The 18,497-nt window shown below is 51.8% G+C and overlaps 1 protein-coding gene across 10 annotated transcripts; it reads left to right on the top strand.

Moving 5' to 3' along the window:
- The first annotated feature begins 1,852 nt into the window (after positions 1–1,852).
- LOC139001330 (methyl-CpG-binding domain protein 1-like) lies at positions 1,853–18,491 on the top strand. 10 transcript variants are annotated; one of them, XM_070403010.1, is made up of 17 exons: positions 1,853–2,031; positions 3,364–3,498; positions 10,436–10,550; positions 10,648–10,814; positions 10,904–10,986; positions 11,161–11,201; positions 11,571–11,717; positions 11,812–11,940; positions 12,114–12,188; positions 12,334–12,450; positions 12,533–12,601; positions 13,196–13,363; positions 13,727–13,984; positions 14,120–14,257; positions 14,583–14,711; positions 14,798–14,859; positions 17,714–18,491. In XM_070403010.1, exons 2-17 carry the CDS (start codon positions 3,389–3,391, stop codon positions 17,898–17,900), a joined length of 1,995 nt encoding a protein of 664 aa, XP_070259111.1. In that variant the 5' UTR covers positions 1,853–2,031; positions 3,364–3,388; the 3' UTR covers positions 17,901–18,491. The 10 variants fall into 10 exon arrangements, with proteins under 10 accessions (XP_070259111.1, XP_070259115.1, XP_070259114.1 ...); XM_070403014.1 differs by lacking the exon at positions 17,714–18,491 and adding an exon at positions 15,935–17,518 and having other exon boundaries at positions 13,727–14,026; positions 14,165–14,257; XM_070403013.1 differs by lacking the exon at positions 17,714–18,491 and adding an exon at positions 15,935–17,518 and having other exon boundaries at positions 13,727–14,026.
- The last annotated feature ends 6 nt before the right edge of the window (positions 18,492–18,497 follow it).

The following is an 18,497-nucleotide window of genomic DNA, read 5'->3' as shown; positions in this document are numbered from 1 at the left end:
AGTTGCATCTGAATTCTCAAATTCCTGAAGTAGATGAGCCAGTACCTGTGTAGGCTGTGAGTATACACAGGTGGCACCCACTAGGTGCAGGTTACCCCGTTGGGCTGTGGGGATATGACCTGCTGAGGGAGAGCCCAATGGCCTGCATTCTCAGCCTCTCATTTTGAGACAGTGGGTATACAGTCAGCACTCATTCAGCGTGTGGCTGATTTACCACAGTGTAAGCATTAATATTCTCCAGACCAGCTCTGGCCAGGTAGCTCAATTGGTCTGAGTTGTCCCAATACACCAAGGTTGTGATTTCCATCCCTAGTTAGAGCACATACAAGAAATCAATGAGCCTTGGCCAGTTGCTCAGTGGCAGCGGTTCTCAACCTGTGGGTCGTGACCCCTTTGGCGGTTGAACGACCCTTTCACAGGGGTCACCTAAGACAGTGGTTGGCAAACTGCAACTCAGCAAACTGTGGCTCTCGAGCCACATGCGGCTCTTTGGCCCCTTGAGTGTGGCTCTTCCACAAAATACCACGTGTGGGCGCACACGTACAGTGCGATTGAAACTTCGTGGCCCATGCGCAGAAGTCGGTATTTTGTGGAAGAGCCACACTCAAGGGGCCAAAGAGCCCCGTGTGGCTCGAGAGCCGCGGTTTGCTGACCACGGGCCTAAGGTCATCCTGCATATCAGATATTTACATTACGACTCATAACAGTAGCAACATTACAGTTATGAAGTAGCAACAAAAATAATTTTATGGTTGGGTCACAACATGAGGAACTGTATTTAAAGGGCCAAAAGGTTGAGAACCACTGGGTTAGTGTCAGCCTGCACACCAAAGGAGCAGAGGTTCCATTCCCAGTCAAGGCTACGTACCTGGGTTACAGGTTCCATTCGGAATGTGAAAGGCAACCAATTGATGTGTGTGTCTCACATTGATGTTTCTCTCCCTCCTTCCATGCTCTAAAAATCAATGGAAAAATATCCTCTGGTGAGGATTAACAAAAAAGGCCAATGAATGCATACATAAATAGAAGAACAAATAGATGTTTGTGTCTCTCAAGTCAATTTTTAAAAAATCTCTCCAGACCAGAGGTGTATTCAATGATGGACACAAAGCTCCCTCTTCTCATAAAGCCCATTTCTGGGATATGTATGCAGCAGGACCCCACTAACTTTGTGCCAGGAACTTCATCGGCCTTCTCCGGTTGTCCGGTCCAGTGGGCCCCACAGCTCGCCCTTCCAGGGATGAACCAGGTCTCTTTAGTTGGTGGACCGACCCGCTTGTTTACTTCTGGCGCGGCACCGCCCCCTCCCGAGTACCCGCGGAAGGAGCTGGAGCCAAGCGCTGAACCCTCCGCGCGCTCCTGCAACTGTTCAGCGGGGGGCAGAGAGCGGGACGCAGTGGTGGGGGGAGATGTTGGCAGGCACTGCAGAGCGTAGGCGCGACCTAGGAGAGGTGGGAGAGGAGGGCTCGGGCTCACCCCAGCCTGCGCCCCCCTCCCTCCATCCCTCCCGGTCACGCTTAGTGGAGACCGCCTAGGCAACGGGGAGCCGGAGAGCGCAGGCCCAGCCCCAACCCTCCACGCCCACTTCGGTTGGGACTGGAGAGCGCAGGCGCACAGGAGGTGGGGGCAGTGGGGAGAGCGCGCTGGCTGGCGAGGCGTGAAGCGCTGGAGCTGCGGGTCTCCGGTAGGGAGGCGAGGGTACTTGGGCTGCAGCGCGCAAGCGCAGCCGGTCTCGGCCAGGGGCGCGCGCTGCTGCGGGACTCAGCACGCAGGCGCGCGATCCTCCCCACTAAGGGCAAGTGCCGGCCGGACACTCGTGCGCACGCGTCTCTCGGGGAGCGGAACCCTGGGGGTGGGCCCCGGATTTCCGGTCTCGGGTGCAACGAACGGCCGCGGCGGCGACAGCTACCGCTTGAGCGGCTGCAGAGGAGGAAGAAGAGGAGCTGGGCAAGGCCGGAACCTCTGGCGGGAACCCTCGTAATGGGTCCGCGGACCTAGACCTGTGAAAGCTACCGGCCCGGAGCCGAGCTGGTGAGAGTCGGGGGAGGAAGCGGAGAGCGCTCAGGCGGAGTGTGGAGCAGGGAGGCTCGCTACGCCGACGGAGGAGGCCCGCAGGCCGATGAGTGGGAGGAATGGCGGCTTCGGAATATGGAGGGGATGGAATGGGGAGGTTTAGGCTGAAGACGGAGAGGACTGGGGCTCCGGACGCTGACAGTGGCGCCGTCGGGATTCCGGACCAGGAGTTAGGGGTATGAGGGGTGATATCGGGGCCTCTCCGGTTACAGAGAGAGAAACGGGTGTGCAGAACCGAGGGGATTACCGAGGACCGCTCAGGAGGATGACGGAGAGGACTGGGGGCGTTGGATCGTGAAAGGGAGGGACAGGATAGCTCATGGAGGACGAGGAGAGATAGGGTGTCAGGAGGCTGACAGTCAGAGATAGCACGGTCCGGGGACAGGAACAGCGGACGGACGGGGCGCTGAGAATGCCGAGGGGAGAAGCGGGGTCCTGGGGCTGGTGAGGGGGGTTGAGGACGAGTACGCCGAAGGGAAGGGGTTGAGAGAGCTTCGTAGCCGCTGAGGAGAGGAATGGGGGGCCCCGGAGCTGAGACCGGGCGGAGTGCGGCTCCGAACACTGACCAAGAGGGGACACGGTCAGGCTGAGCACAGAAGGCCTGAGAGCCGGGCTGTTCAGGTTGGGGATGTGGAGGAGTTGGGACTCTGGAGGAGGACACAGGGAATCGAGGCAGCATCGAGGGAGCAGGATCAGAGGACATGAGACGGAAGGAAGGAAGGAGGGTAGGAAGGAAGGAGGGAGGGAGAGACACCGGGGACTCCGGGGTCAGCGGAGCGGATGGGAATCGGCACTGGCGTCCAGGGCTGGGAAAGCGGCCCGAGGGCAGATGAATGGGGCCTCTTGAGCTGAGGAGGGGGAGCATGGCGGTGACAAAGGGAGGAATAGGGAGCCAGTAGATCCAAGACAGAGAGTGGCTGTTGGGCCAAGGACAGGGAGAAGTAAGGAGGAAGAGCGAAAGGTTGCCAGGTGGGCAGTGGGGAGAAATGACAGGCTCTCAGGGGAAGGATGGGGAGGAACGGACTGGGGCACTGAAAGTGAGGTGGGAGAACCCTTGGGTTGAGGATGGGGCTTCCAGGTCTAGAGAATGACGAATGGCAAGTGCCTGGGCCCAGGACAGGGAAGAATTGGTGGGAATGGGGGTTTCTCTTCCTTATATTGGCCAGTTGCCTGTGAGAGGTCGCTGGTTTTGCACAAGTATTAATAGATACCAGTGGTTTACGTGGCCTGGGGCACAGCATGTCCCTGCCGACAGGCTCTGTTTCTCCCATTTCCCCCTCCATGTTGCAGGCCCCTGCTCCTTCCTGTGGCTCCCATGGCTGAGGAGTGGCTGGACTGCCCAGCCCTGGGCCCCGGCTGGAAGCGTCGTGAGGTTTTTCGAAAGTCAGGTGCCACCTGCGGACGCTCAGACACCTATTACCAGAGGTACTGGTTGGGTTGTGGGCAGAGTCAGGGGTAGGACTTAGCTTGGTTAGGCAGAGTGAAATTGGGTTGTGGTTAAATTTATGGGTGGAGCTAAAATCATGCATTTACATTTGATCGTTATTTGCAGATTCCATATTTGCAAATTCGCCTACTCACTACAATTTGTACCCCCAAAGTCATTGCTCAGCTATGTTTTCATGGTCATTGGTAGACATGCAAAGAGCAGCAAGAACAATTTAAGTAGCCTGATGCACCTGTTCCCAGGTTGAACAAAGGCTTCTATTCCAGCAGTTATACTATAAATAAGTCCTTTTCATGGTCTACTTAGTGCTGTGTTTTTCAAGTTTTTGTGCTGTTTGCAATGGCCCCCCAAGCATAGTGCTGAAGTGCTATCTAGTGTTTTAAGTGCAAGAAGTCTGTGATGTGCTATAAGAGAAAATACATCTACACTAATAAAAGACAAATATGCTAATTGACCGTACCTTTGCTACGCCCTAAGGGACGCCCACCAGCCAGTCAGAGTGACTATATGCAAATTAACCCAACCAAGATGACGGCCGGCAGCCACGGAGCTGGAGCAAGCAGGAGGCTTCGTTGCCTGGGCGATGGAGGAAGCCAAGCTTCCCGCCAGCCCTGAGCTGGCTGTGGCCTCCACTCATGGCAACAAAGTTTCAATTATAGAAGACAAATAAATCCCAGATACCTGCTTCCAGCTAGCCTCCACTGGGAGCTTGGGTGGCTGGGGGCTGTGGCCAGCCTGAAAACAGCCATCAGCCACTCACCCAGGCTGGCCAGGCACCCCAGCGGGGACCCCCACCCTGAAGGGGCTGTGGCCAGCCTACAAACAGCCATCAGCCCCTCACCCAGGCTAGCCACACTGTCAAGGGGTGAGGGTCCCTGCTGGGGGGCTTGACCAGCCTGCAAACAGCCCTCAGCCCCTCACCCAGGCTGCCCAGACACCCCAACAGGGACGTCCACCCTGAAGGGGCTGTAGCCAGCTTGCAAACAGCCATCAGCCACTCACCCAGGCTGGCCAGGCACCCTAGCAGGACCCACCTCCCTGAAGGGGGTGTGGCCAACCTGAAAATGGCCCTCAGCCCCTCACCCAGGCTGGCCAGCCACCCCAGTGGGACCCCAATCCTGATCCGGGACACCCTTCAGGGCAAACCAGCCAGCCCCCACCCATGCACCAGACATATAATAAAAGGGTAATATGCAAACTGACCCTAACAGCAGAAAGACTGGGAATGACTGGTTACTATGACACACACTGATCACCAGGGGGCAGACGCTCAATGCAGGAGCTGCCCCCTGGTGGTCAGTGTGCTCCCACAGGGGGAGCTCTGCTCAGCCACAAGCCAGGCTGATGGCTGCCAGCACAGTGGTGGTGGCGGGAGCCTCTCCTGCCTCCTCAGCAGCGCTAAGGATGTCTGACTGCAGCTTAGGCCTGGTCCCCGCTAGCAAGTGGACATTCCCCGAGGGCTGCCAGGCTGCCAGAGGGATGTCTGACTGCCAGCTTAGGCCCAGTCCCCCGGGGAGCGGGCCTAAGCCAGCAGGTGGACATCCCCCGAGGGGTCCCAGACTGCGAGAGGGCACAGGCCGGGCTGAGGGACCCCCCGAATGCACAAATTTTCGTGCACTAGGCCTCTAGTGTTAAATAAACTTCATTCAGGTTTGAGTTGCAGTATTGTCAGCTGTGAGTTCAATGTCAGTGAATCAAAAGTGTGGTACATCTAGAAAAAGAAGAGGAAATTTGCCAATTTGTACATGAGGCTGCTTCAGAAAGCGCAAAAGTAATATCTATAGTACGTGATGAAGCTAAGGAAAAGGTGGAAGACTGGCTAACTGTGTGGCTCTATGAGATGCTGACCAATAAAGTGTAGTGGGCAGCATTATGAGGCTGAAAGCCCAGAACAGTGACAATCATGTTGCTCCAGTTTAGGAAAATGTTAAACCTGTTGCCACTAGTACTGGCTATCGCAAACATTTCAAAGGTGATATATTGTGAAAAATGTTAAATTTGCATGCAAGGCAGGTCCTGCAGATTAGAAGTCTGCGGAAGATTTTAAAAAATACCTGCCAAGTGTTTTGTGGGAAAGCAGCTATACAGAAGAGTAGATTTTCAATGCTGATGAGACTGGATTGTGTTACAAGGACATTGGCAAAGAAAGCTATATAATGCAGATGGGCTTCAAAGCTTCTGGCTTTACATCATTCAAAGACCACACAGTTAGTTATTTATAAGAAGAATATATTAACTAGGGTGTCTTTACACAGAAACACACGTAAAAAAAAGCTTACATAGGATTAGTTTACAAAAATATTGTGACCACAGGCTCATAGGAACTCAACCTGTAGTTCTACTAGGAGCAGTGGTTCTATATTCACTAATGCAGTGTTCAAGCTGACTTTATAGAGCATAACTACCAGGAATAATGAAATTTGACTATAATTCATAAACATACATACTTATAAACAATTTACGCATAAGGATTTAAGATATATTTGTGATATGCTAGTTATTAAATTTTCTACTCTCTTCCTGAACTTTGTCTAAGTTGTTTTTTTCTGGAGGAATAATAAAATTACAAATATATTTACATTTACTTATATTTAATTTTACACTTATTCACATATTTTTAGCATATAAAACTTTCAACATTTATAAATGTAAGTGCAATTATCAAGAACTGTAAAGGATCAGAGATTTTACCCTAATTAGGTTAAGATAACAATTGAGTTCAATATCAGTGAATCAAAGTTCAATATCAGTGAATGTCACAGTTTTGTGGATGCTGTTGGGAGATATGAGATTCCTGGGTCAGAGATGAGTTTATTACTCTTAGCAATAGCAGTATCCAGAATGATTCCCTGAAAGCCAGTTCTGACAGGGTGAAATGAAGAAGGCTAACTAGCACTGCACATGCACTGGGTTGTGTTGTAGGTAAGAACCCTGAGCTTAAGGAATCCGATCTTTTATGATGTTTAGGACAGCAAGGATGTCTTCCTTTTGCTCTAGAACAGTGGTTCTCAACCTTGGCTGCACATTAGAATCACCTGGGAATCTTTTTAAAATCCTGATTTCTAGGCCTCATCCTCCGGAAATTCTGTTTCTTTTTATGGGGTGAGGCCACAACATTAGTAACAAAGAAACAGAATTTCCAGAGGATGAGGCCCAGAAATCAGAATTTTAAAGAAAATTCCCAGGTGATTCTAATGTGCAGCCAAGGTTGAGAACCACTGCTCTAGGAGACCCTTCCTCTTATCTCCCGAGGTTAGTTACTGTACAAACATCTTTGAAAAGACAGTTAATAGCAAAGGACAGTTTGTGCCTTTCTTGCAAAGCATGCATAACTGCGAGAGACCTGTGGAGTATTGTGTCCTAACATCAGTTACTTACACTTTATTTTGTATGTAGTTGCATTTATTTGTTTACACATCTATTTGTATGTATATTTATGGACACATTTTTATATGCATGTGTAGGTTTTATTGACTGATTTGAGAGAGAGAGAAAGGGAGAGAGAGAAACATAGATTTGTTGTATTACTTATTTCTGCATTCATTGGTTGCATATATATATCCTATCTAATAATAGACAAACATGGTAATTAACCGTAACTTCGCTACACTTCCCATTGGCTAATCAGCAAGATATGCAAATTAACTGCCAACAAAGATGGCAGCCGGCAGCCAGGCAGCTGAAGCGAACAGGAGGCTTGCTTGCTCCAGTGACGGAGGAAGCCAACGTTCCCCGCCTGCCTCGCCCTGCTCTAAGCTACACTCTAAGCAACAAAGTTGCAATTATAGAAACTAAACAAGCTCCAGATACCTGCTTTCAGCCAGCTTCGGCCTCAGAGCTTAGAGCGGCAGCGATGGCAACAGTGTTTCAATTATAGAAGCTAAACAAACCCAGATACCTGTTTTCAGCCAGCTGCAGCCTCAGAGCTGAAGCCGGGCCTCAGAGCTGGAGCCGGCTCTCAGCTCCAGTGACAGCTATAGAAGGTAAATAAATCCCAGAATAAAAGGGGGAAAAAAAAGGAGCGGTTGGGAGCTTCAGTCGCCCGCCAGCCTGAAAACGGCCCTCCACCCCTCACCCAGACCTGCCAGGCACCCCAGTGGGGACCCCCACCCTGAAGGGGGTGTGACCAGCTGCAAACAGCCATCATCCCCTCATCCAGGCTGGCCAGGCACCCAAGCGGGACCCCCACCCTGATCTGGGACACCCTTCAGGGCAAACCAGCTGGCCCCCACCCGTGCACCAGGCCTCTATTCTATATAATAAAAGGGTAATATGCAAACTGACCCTAACAGCAGAACGACTGGGAATGACTGGTCACTATGACATACACTGACCACCAGGGGGCAGACGCTCAATGCAGGAGCTGCTCTCTGGTGGTCAGGGCGCTATCACATGGGAGGAGCTCTGCTCAGCCACAAGCCAGGCTGATGGCTGCCAGTACAGCAGTGGTGGTGGGAGCCTCTCCTGCCTCCTCAACAGCGCTAAGGATGTCCGACTGCAGTTTAGACCTGCTCCCCGCTGGCAAGTGGACATCCCCTGAGGGCTCCCGGGCTGCCAGAGGGATGTCTAATTGCCATCTTAGGCCCAATCCCCTGGGGAGCGGGCCTAAGCCAGCAGGTGATCATCCCCTGAGGGGTCCCAGACTGCGAGAGGGCACAGGCCGGGCTGAGGAACCCCCCCCCCCGAGTGCACAAATTTTTGTGCACTGGGCCTCTAGTATGTATGTATATATACACACACACACACACACACACACACACTAGAGGCCTGAAAATCGTGTACTCGGGTTCCCTCAGCCTGGCCTGCACCCTCTCGCAGTCCAGGAGACCTTGGGGGATGTTTGACTGATGGCTTAAGCTGGCAATCTGACATCCTTAGCGCTGCTGCAGAGGCAGGATCCCGCCACCGCCGCTGCGCTCACCAACCATGAGCCTGGCTCTGGGCTTCTGGTTGAGGGGCGCTCCCCCTGTGGGAGCACACTGACTACCAGGGGGCAGCTCCTGCATTGAGCATCTGCCCCCTGGTGGTCAGTGTGTATCACAGCGACCGGTCATTCTGCTGTTCGGTCAATTTGCATATTAGCCTTTTATTATATAACACTAGAGGCCCGGTGCACAAAAATTTGTGCACTCGGGTAGGGGGTCCCTCAGCCCAGCCTGTGCCCTCTCGCAATCTGGGACCCCTCGGGGGTGACCACTTGCTGGCTTAGGCCTGCTCCCCGGGGGATTGGGCCAAAACTGGCAATCAGACATCCCTCTGGCAGCCCGGCAGTCCTCGGGGGATGCCCACTTGCCAGCAGGGAGCAGACCTAAGCTGCAGTCGGACATCCTTAGCACTGCTGAGGAGGCAGAAGAGGCTGCCACCACCACCGCTGTACTGGCAGCCATGAGCCTGGCTTGTGGCTGAGCAGAGCTCCTCCAATGTGAGAGTGCCCTGACCACCAGAGGGCAGCTCCTGCATTGAGCGCCTGCCCCCTGGTGGTCAGTGTGTGTCATAGTAACCAGTCATTCTCAGTCGTTCTGCTGTTAGGGTCAGTTTGCATATTACCCTTTTATTATATAGAATAGAGGCCTGGTGCATGGGTGGGGGCCGGTTGGTTTGCCCTGAAGGGTGTCCCAGATCAGGGTGGGGGTCCCGCTTGGGTGCCTGACCAGCCTGGATGACGGGCTGATGGCTGTTTGCAGCTGATCACACCTCCTTCAGGGTGGGGGTCCCCACTGGGGTGCCTGGCCAGTCTGGGTGAGGAGCTAAAGGCCGTTTTCAGGCTGGCGAGCAACTGAAGCTCCCAGCCTCTTTTCTTTTTCTTTTTTTTTTTTTTTATTCTGGGATTTATTTACCTTCTATAGCTGTCACTGGAGCTGAGAGCCGGCTCCAGCTCTGAGGCTGTGGCTGGCTGAAAGCAGGTATCTGGGTTTGTTTAGTTTCTATATTGAAACTCTGTTGCCATCACTGGTGCTCTAAGCTCTGAGCCCGCTGGCGGCTGAAAGCAGGTTTCTGGGTTTGTTTAGCTTCTATAATTGCAACATTGTTGCATCCGGAGCTCAGAGCTGGGCGGCTGCACGCGGGGAACCTTGGCTTCCTCCCTCACTGGAGCAAGCAAACCTCCTGTTCGCTTCAGCTGCCTGGCTGCTGGCCGCCATCTTTGTTGGCAGTTAATTTGCATATCTCGCTGATATCCAATGGGAAGCGTAGCGAAGTTATGGTTAATTACCATGTTTCTCTATTATTAGATAGGATTATATTTATTGCTTTCAGAGAGGGAGAGAGAGATAGAAACATCAGTGATGAGAATCATTGATTGGCTCCCTCCCTTACGCCCCACACTGGGGATCGAGCCAGCAACCTGGGCATGTGCTCTGACCAGGAATTGAACTGTGATGTACTGGTTCATAGGTCGATGTTAAACCACTGAGCCATGCCGGCCAAGCCATTGGTTGCTTCTTGTATGTGCCCTCACTGAAGATTGAACCTGCAACCTTGGCATATCGGGACAACACTCTAACCAACTGAACTACCTGGCCAGGGCTATGTAGATTTTTAAACATTTGTTTCTCACATAAGTTTATTTGTCTGTGTGTTTAGTATATACTGCTAACACATTTACATTTTACTTAATGTATTTGTGTTCCTATTTGTGTTTAACTTATATAGAATACCACTGGTATTATATGTTATAAATACATGCACATTCATTTGCATTTATATTAATTAATGTTTGTATATCTGCTGCTATTTATATACCTTTAATATTCTTGCTACTGAGGGTTAGTTGGGGTAGGGCCTGGCCAAGCAGATCCATGCTACCTTCTGTGTTCCACCAGCCCTGCAGGCCTGTCCACCTCTCAGGGGGAGAGTTGTGTGGGTGGAGTGGCAATGGCTTCACCTGGGTACCAATCACTTCTGGCCCATCTCCAGCCCCACAGGAGACAGGATCCGAAGCAAAGTTGAGCTGATTCGATACCTGGGCCCTTCGTGCGACCTCACCCTCTTCGACTTCAAACAAGGCATCCTGTGCTATCCAGCCCCTAAGGTGCGACACAGTGTGGGTACCCAGATGCAAGGGGGGCTGAGCCACCTAAAACCCACCCACTGACCTACATTCTTCCTGCCCTTGCTCCTACTTCCAGGCCCAATCCTTGGCTCTCCCCAGCAGGAAGCGGAAGAAGCCTTCGAAGCCTGTTAAAGCTCGAAAATGTCAGGTTGGATCCAAGAGGGTTGAGGTCAGAAAGGAGGCCTCAGGGGCTAAAACCAAGGCTGATGCTGACACGGCCCCAGCTTCGCTCCCTGCACCTGGGTGAGTGTTGGCCTAAAGTGAGCCAAGTGGGTGAGGGTTGTGGTTGGGGGTATATACTCAGGGCCCCACACTCATGTTTCCTATCCCAGGCACTGTGAGAACTGTGGAATCAGCTTCTCAGGGGATGGTACCGGAAGGCAGCGGCTCAAGACATTGTGCAAGGACTGCAGAGGTGAGTGGCCCCTAGGACACGGGGAGATAGGAGCCGGAATAGTTCTGGTGACAGTCTAGGACACCAGTGTCAGGCTGGACATTGAATGGTGAATGTCAGGGCAAAGGCATTGGATGAGGTCAGATAGCTAATGCTCCCTTTCCTCATCTCTTACCTTCCTCCCCCCCTCCCCAGCGCAGAGAATTGCTTTCAACCGGGAGCAGAGGATGTTTAAGGTAAGCATGACCTCCTCCTCCTCACAAGTGAGTGGTGGGAGCAAGATGTAATGGGAGGTAGGGGAGGGTCTGAAGGAATGGTGATGGATCCATGTGGTGTTAGTTATTCCGTAGGGAGCTAGCTGCAGTCAGCAGACTGTAATGGGTGTTAATAGGATATTAGTAGATGAGGTTAATGGGAATGGTAGACATAGTGATGGCCTCAATGATGTTGGCTAATCAGTAATTATCAGGTACAGTGATGAAGCAAATGGGGGACTAGCAGACATGGCGATGGGAGCTAACATAGGGTCAGCAGACTCTTGAGGGGCAGGGCTCCTGGAGTCACTCTGCTTAAGTCTGTGACCTTGCCCCACCGATTCCTTGCAGCGTGTGGGCTGCGGAGAGTGTGCAGCCTGCCGGGTAACGGAGGACTGCGGGGCCTGTTCCACCTGCCTCCTGCAGCTGCCCCATGATGTGGCCTCAGGGCTGTTCTGCAAGTGTGAGCGGAGACGGTGCCTCAGGATTGTGGAAAAGGTGGGTTGGGCAGGTGGGGTGGGCCCAAGGCTAACCCTAGCCCCTGGCCCTCCTAGCCCTAGCCCCTTGCATCATGCCTCTGGCCCCCCAACAGAGCCGAGGGTGTGGAGTATGCCGGGGCTGCCAGACCCGAGAGGACTGTGGCCGTTGCCGAGTCTGCCTTCGCCCTCCCCGCCCTGGTCTCAGGCGCCAGTGGAGGTGCATCCAGCGGCGCTGCCTACGAGTGAGTCAGGCTGGAGGGACTGGTGCTGGTGGGGCCAGGGCTGGGGCAGAGCTCATTCTGCTATTAAACTTGCTGCTGCTTCCTCCCAACCTGGCCTTGCCCACCTCATGTCTTCTTTTCTCCTTTCCCTACTCTCACCTTCCTGGCTCTACCTACCTGCCCCTGTCTGCCAGCATCTTGCTCATCGCCTGCGTCGCCACCATCAGCGATGTCAACGACGCCCTCCCCTAGCTGTGGCTCCCCCTGCTGTGAGTGCCCCATCCCACACTGCCTGTCTGTCCCATGCATGCTTTCTGCATTCCTTGGGGGGGGGGGGGGGGGGGGGGGGGCGGCGGTCCTGTTTGCCTGGTGCCACCGTGCCTAAACTGATGTACTTTTTTGGCTTTCTCCTAGGGTAAGCGTAGCCGCCGCAGGGGAGGCTGCGACTCCAAGATGGCTGCCCGGCGGCGTCCCAGAACCCAGCCACTACCTCCGCCTCCTCCACCTCAGCCTCCAGAGTCCCCAGAGCTGGTGAGGCGCTAGAGGGTGGGGGAAGGCACAACCCTAATCTTACCCAGTACCTAACATGACCCCACCCCATTTGCCTCTGCAGCACCCCAGAGCCCTGGGCCCCTCATCACCTGCTGAGTTCATCTATTACTGTGTAGACGAGGACGAGCTAGTGAGTGGCCCCATCTTACCTGGACAAGTCTAGACTCTCCTAAGGCACTTGGTTAAGCCCAAAGAAGCACATGCTGCAATGGGCCTAATAGGGGAAGAGCAAGGCAGAGTAATGGGTACCAGTATGGGATAAGCAGACAATGGGGAGAGACTACTATGGGATCAACAGGTGCAGTGATAGTACCTAATGTCAGATGAAGTAACATTCTGGTGGGGCTAAAAGAGAAAAAGCTGCCACAGTGATCAGAGTTCACATAGGGTGAGTAGACGTAGCAGGTGTGGTAGGTGCTAATCGAGGGTCAGCAGAATCCTACTGGAGGTGGGGAGGTCAGAGACCTTGTCTTGGTAGCTAGTGGGGACTGGCAGATAGAGTAATGGATACTGTGTTGGAGTAGTCACAGTGTTAATCGTATCGAGAGGTTTTTTGGTTCAGTGATAGTGCCTGGTGGTGTGACTAGCAGACACTGACATGTGACTAGTGGGAGTCAGGCTAAGACTGTGCATCCAGTTCCCTCCCATGGGGCTAGTGGAGGAGCAACAGGAACAGTACTGTACTAGTCTTAACAACAGTACCCCTGTCTCCCCTGTCCCCCAGCAACCTTACACAAACCGCCGGCAGAACCGCAAGTGTGGGGCCTGTGCAGCCTGCCTGCGACGGATGGACTGTGGCCACTGTGACTTCTGCTTCGACAAGCCCAAATTCGGGGGCAGTAACCAGAAGCGCCAGAAGTGTCGTTGGCGCCAATGCCTGCAGTTTGCCATGGTGGGTGGGGCAGGAAGGGTCAGGTGGGCACGATAGGTTAGGTACCGGGTCCCCCAGTGCCTGGGAATGGTGGACAGACCTGGTATGTGGGGTGGGACAGGCCAGATGGGTCTTGCAACTTCAGAGGGGTGAGTGGGGCAGTGGGTTTGGTCAAGGATTAGTAGACATCGAGCCAATGTAAATGAGAAATTTGGGTGGCATTGGCACTGGTAACAGGAGACAAGCAGGCTCAGTGATAAGGGGCTCACATATAAGCAGATTTTCTGCAGGTACTAATAGGGAGATCCGCAGGCTTGTTGGTCAGGGCAGGGTAGTGTGGTCAGGTCACTACAGGTGGCCATAACACCCAACCTCTTCTCACAGAAGCGCCTGCTGCCAAGTGTCTGGTCAGGGTCTGAGGATGGGGCAGTGTCACCCCCACCTTACCCTCGTCGAAAGAGGCCTGGATCTACTCGACGGCCCCGTGTGGGCCATTCCTTGAAGACACCCTCGGGCACACCCACAGCCCGACCAAACCAAGCCCAGACTCCAGTGAAACAGGAAGCAGGCAATGGCTTTGTGTTGCCCCCGCCTGGCACTGACCTTGTGTTCTTACGGGAGGGTGCAAGCAGTCCCGTGCAGGTACCTGGCCCTGCCCCAGCTTCCACAGAACCCCTGTTGCAGGTGAGGGCCCCACCTCATCCTGCCCTTCCCAACCCTATCCAGCCTTGTTCCGGGAAGCTGGGACCAAGTCTGCTGCAATCCTCCTTCACACAGGGGGCCCAGTGCCCTGGCCTGAGTTGGGTTGTGGTCTTACCCCAGGTGAAGCAAGAGAAGGTGGATGCTCAGGAAGACTGGACACCAGGCAGAGCCATCCTGACCTCTCCCGTGTTGCTGCGAGGCTGCCCCAGCAAGGTGGGGCTCAGTGATGGGTGATCTGTGAGCAGAGTGATGGTGAGCCGTGATGGTGGTTCTTTGAGCAGAGCAATGGGTGTGCTGATTGCAGCCTTTCCACAGAATTACTCTGCCTTCCCCAGGCTCTGCCTGCTTTGCTGCCCAGCTAATAGAAAAAATGGAAATCTGTGGGGAATGGGAAAAATTCTTTAGACAGATGGTTTTTCTGTGCGGAAGTGTGATAGAAGTGGGGTTTATGAGCACAGTGACAGGTTGGCCAATAAGAGACCCTTTCCTTAGGCCGACCTTGCTTTTCTGACTGTTGCCTATTTCCCACCTCTCCCAGGGAGTAGACTCAGGCCTGCCACGTGTGAAGCAAGAGCCACCTGACCCTGAGGAGGACAAAGAGAAGAGCAAGGATGACTCAGCCTCTGATTCGGCCCCAGAGGAGGCAGGAGGGGCTGGCACGCCAGTGGTCAGTGCTCGGGGACACCGCACCCTGCCCTGACCTAGTTTTAACCCAACCAGCCATGTTGACCCATGATGTTAATTCTTCCCCAGATCACGGAGATTTTCAGCCTGGGTGGAACCCGTCTTCGGGACACAGCAGTCTGGTTGCCAAGGTGTGCCCCGTATAGTGAGGGGTGGGGATGGGGTGGGTTCCGGTCAGATGTGGGCCTTGAGTTTTGAGCCTTGAGTGTTTTGGCATGGTGCAGTAGGAGGTAAAGGCCCCACACTGTGTTGATCATGATCAGTGAGGAGGTATGTGTAGGCCCCTAGAGATTTCCTGAGGTCCAGGTCAGGGCTTATCTTGGGGGGGTGGGGGGTGTCAAGGGAGAGGACTTGGTGTCCTGTGATGAGATTAGAAAGAAAAAAGGAAAGAAAGCCTGGTCCCTAAGAAAAAACCAGCAGGAGTCAGACTTTAAATTTGTACTCAGAGAATCATCGTTTGGGGTCTTCAATCCCTTTAGAGTCTCCAAGAGATGAGCAGGTGGCTGGACAGTGGTGGATGAGTAGGAGATCTGGGTTGACACACAAGTGTGTGATCTTGGACTAGTCCTGTACCTCCTGGAGCATCCTCTGTGGAGGGGTTTAGGCTATGTTTCTTGAGCCTTTCCTGGGCCTGTTGAGGTTATTAACAGTTTCATCTGCTGTGCAGAACTGTCCCTGCATGCCTGGCAACAGGATGAAGGCTAAGTGCCTATAAGGACTGGGATAGTGAGAGGACGGGGAGTGCTGCTTCCTGCGGAATGTTGACAGGCCCCACACAGAGCCCCAGACATAGACAACATAAACCATTGACCTCAGTACCTGGGTTCTTTTGTTCCTACAAACTAGTTTCTGCAGGTCAGAAGTCCCTCCATCTGCACTTGGGCAATTACAGAGCTACTGATTGATTAAGTCCCTGCTGGATACACTGCAGTGTGGGTGAGAATAGCAGTGAATACAATGACCATGGAAGGCTTGTCTTTCAGGAGTATTCCTGCCTTCAGGGAGCTTATAATCTAACTGGGGAAACAGTTTCCCTATGCATGAAATCATTACATATAACAAAGAAGGGAGTGATGTGCTGTTTGTAATGGAAGATTTTAGAAGAGAGAGAAGAAATAAGGGGAAGAAGAGTAGGAAATGGTTTTATGATGCTCCATTTTGTACATAGCAAACATTCAACATACAGACCTGCTCCCTCTTCTCTAGGTCCAAGGACCTTAAAAAACCTGGAACTAGAAAGCAGTAGACTGGAGGCTTCTGCAGACTGTAGGATTCAAGGTGAAATTTACAGACCGGCTTTATGAGAGACAACACTGACCTACTCAGAGGCTGGACCGTAAAGCGATTGCCAGGGCTTGTGTAGGAATCAGTGGGAACTGGAAACACCACCAAACCAGAGGAGCAGGCCTGTTCAGTCCTTTGAGCTTGTAGAGGAAGTAAGGAAGAAAGGAAGAGAAAGTAGAAAGTTGGTGCATCTGCTCTAAATGGTGCAAATCCCAGAAGCCTGAACATGACAAGAAGTTTGACTGTTAGGGGTGGAGGAGCTGGTGTTGGGGCTGGGGGATAGAATTAGAGCCACCATAAACAAGCTAAACCAGCCCTCTTCATAACTATTAAATGGCTTCTGGGTGAGACCTGGCAGTGTCTCTAAACATTTCCTCAGGGAGACAGCAATTGAAAATGTAATGTGAATAAATAAGGAAAGGAACTGCAATCTGTTGAGTTCTTCCTTATGGACCCAGTTTATTTCTCAGAATGGTCTTTTCAGGAAGACTGATTGTGCCCATTTTTGCAGATGGAAAAACAGACTCCGAAATCAAATAACTTGTCCAATGTCAAACAGCTAGTATTGATAGAGTCTAGAATTAAACCATTAATTAATGTAAAATCCTTGTTCTTTAAGCCACTAACCCATAAACTGTAATCCTGAGTTCAGTAATGTGTAATAATATAGTAACAAGTTTCCAGCAACTCCAAAAACAGGGTGGATTAATTTTAAGCATAACAAATCCTTTACACTGCTGTCTCTAGCATGGTCTAGGGGTGCCAAGGCTGTGTGCTTGTATCACCTTGTTAGAGCACCTGTGCATCCAGAGACTGGGTTCTTTCCAGGTCTCTGGGGTTGCGTAAGATTCCTCAAACCCTAAGGGTATCCTTCCACACTGGCTGCTGTCCATTTTGCGTTTCCCTCCCTCTTCCTCTTCAGCCAAAGCAGTCTTCCAAGTAGAACTGTCAGCTTGGCTCATCTTTCTTGACTACTTGTGTCCCCTGCCCCTTGACATTCATGCTTGGTTTCTGCTTTCAGCCCGTCTACTAGGAGTATGAGTTTCTGCTTCAAGTCCTGTCAAAGGGCCAGTCTTGGCTCAGCCTGCCTCACTGTCCAATATTTTTCATAGTGCTAAAAGTGATGAGACATGAGATCATTACTTAGCCAGCTTTACAAGGTCGGGACTGAGTGTGTGCCCCTTAAATTTTGTAGCTTTTGTGCATCCCTTGCCTTACTCTAGTTCCAGCCTTGCAGCTTTAATAATTCAGATGTAGATTAGCTATTTCCCTACTGTAACTCATGATACAGCTCTCTGCCACCCTCTTCTGCTCCTTTCTTTGCCTGTCCCACCTACTTCAGCCAGAGTCGACTGGATAATTTTCTGCTATTGTTTTGCTCCTCCCAGGATCCAACCACCCAACCCTAGTATTCTGCTAATTTTGACAATGATGTCCTATGTGAAATTGATTTGATTGGTATTCTGACTGATGAAATAAGAATCTGGTTATCATGTGTATCAGGGTACAATTAGAAAAGCAGCACCACTGACATAAAGTTTTTATATATATGTATGTATGTATATTTATATATATGTATATATGTATATATATATATGTATATTAAGGGATTTATAGGTATTTGACCATACGCAATTGTGGGAGCAGGTTAAACAGTCTCTGTAAGGCTGTTGTCTTTGCATCTAATGCTGGAGCTTGAAGTCTGCAGGGCAGGCATTCGGGAAGGGAAGATGGATGTAAATGTGGGAGACCGAGGACACATTGGCGCCCACAAGCACAAGCTGGACCCCCCTTGCAGATGGCCTGGAACCCATGTCACTCACCACCTCCAACTTCGATGACGTGGGTGTCCTGCAGAAGAAACTGGTGCCCTTCACCACAGAGTTAAATATGCATCTGGCCTAGGAATTTGAGAAGCTGGAGGAGGATCCTGGAGAGGTGGAGCAGCCTCAGACCTGTTACTTCACACCTAGGAGGCAGCCAGCAGATAAATGACAACGTGTGAACTGCAACAGTGCCTGGTGCTCCTGCACCAACTATCAAAGCGTTAAAACAACATGCTGCTGTTTCACTTCTCCCTGCAGTTAGCACATAAAAGGTTTCTTGTGGCCCATTCTAACCGGAAGCGTATGGGGAAGGGAGTTCTGGGAAACCTAGGCTAGTCAACGTGACGCATCACTAAGCCACCCTGTCATGAATCCGCTCCAAAGGGTCTCACTACTTACCTGAGGATAACTCCATAAAGCTACATTGCTGGAAATGCAAAGTGGAAGGAAGACCATGGATTTCATGGTGACCCAGCAATACAGAAATTCCGTCAAACCCACCCAGTAGAAATGTGGGTCTCAGCTCTTTGTCACTATTGAGAACTTAGTACTGGGGTACAGGGATGAAAACGATATAGTCCATGCAATTTTATTAAATACATCAATATGTATTGCAAACGGTGAATGGATTTCCAACTTTCATGAAATTTGTAGAATTC

This window comes from Myotis yumanensis, unplaced genomic scaffold (genome assembly GCF_028538775.1).
Source record: "Myotis yumanensis isolate MYYU_CA2020_CCGP unplaced genomic scaffold, mMyoYum1.0.hap1 SCAF_413, whole genome shotgun sequence".
Taxonomy (NCBI): domain Eukaryota; kingdom Metazoa; phylum Chordata; class Mammalia; order Chiroptera; family Vespertilionidae; genus Myotis; species Myotis yumanensis.
This window is presented reverse-complemented; position numbering and strand designations above follow the sequence as displayed.

Bases quoted from the DNA above. Each gene is read 5' to 3' on its own strand.
- LOC139001330 (XM_070403009.1), top strand. From the start codon at position 3,389: ATGGCTGAGGAGTGGCTGGACTGCCCAGCCCTGGGCCCCGGCTGGAAG. The intron at 10,551-10,647 runs GTGCGACACAGT...TCCTACTTCCAG, and splicing joins TGTGCTATCCAGCCCCTAAG to GCCCAATCCTTGGCTCTCCC. The intron at 14,258-14,582 runs GTGGGGCTCAGT...CACCTCTCCCAG, and splicing joins TGCGAGGCTGCCCCAGCAAG to GGAGTAGACTCAGGCCTGCC.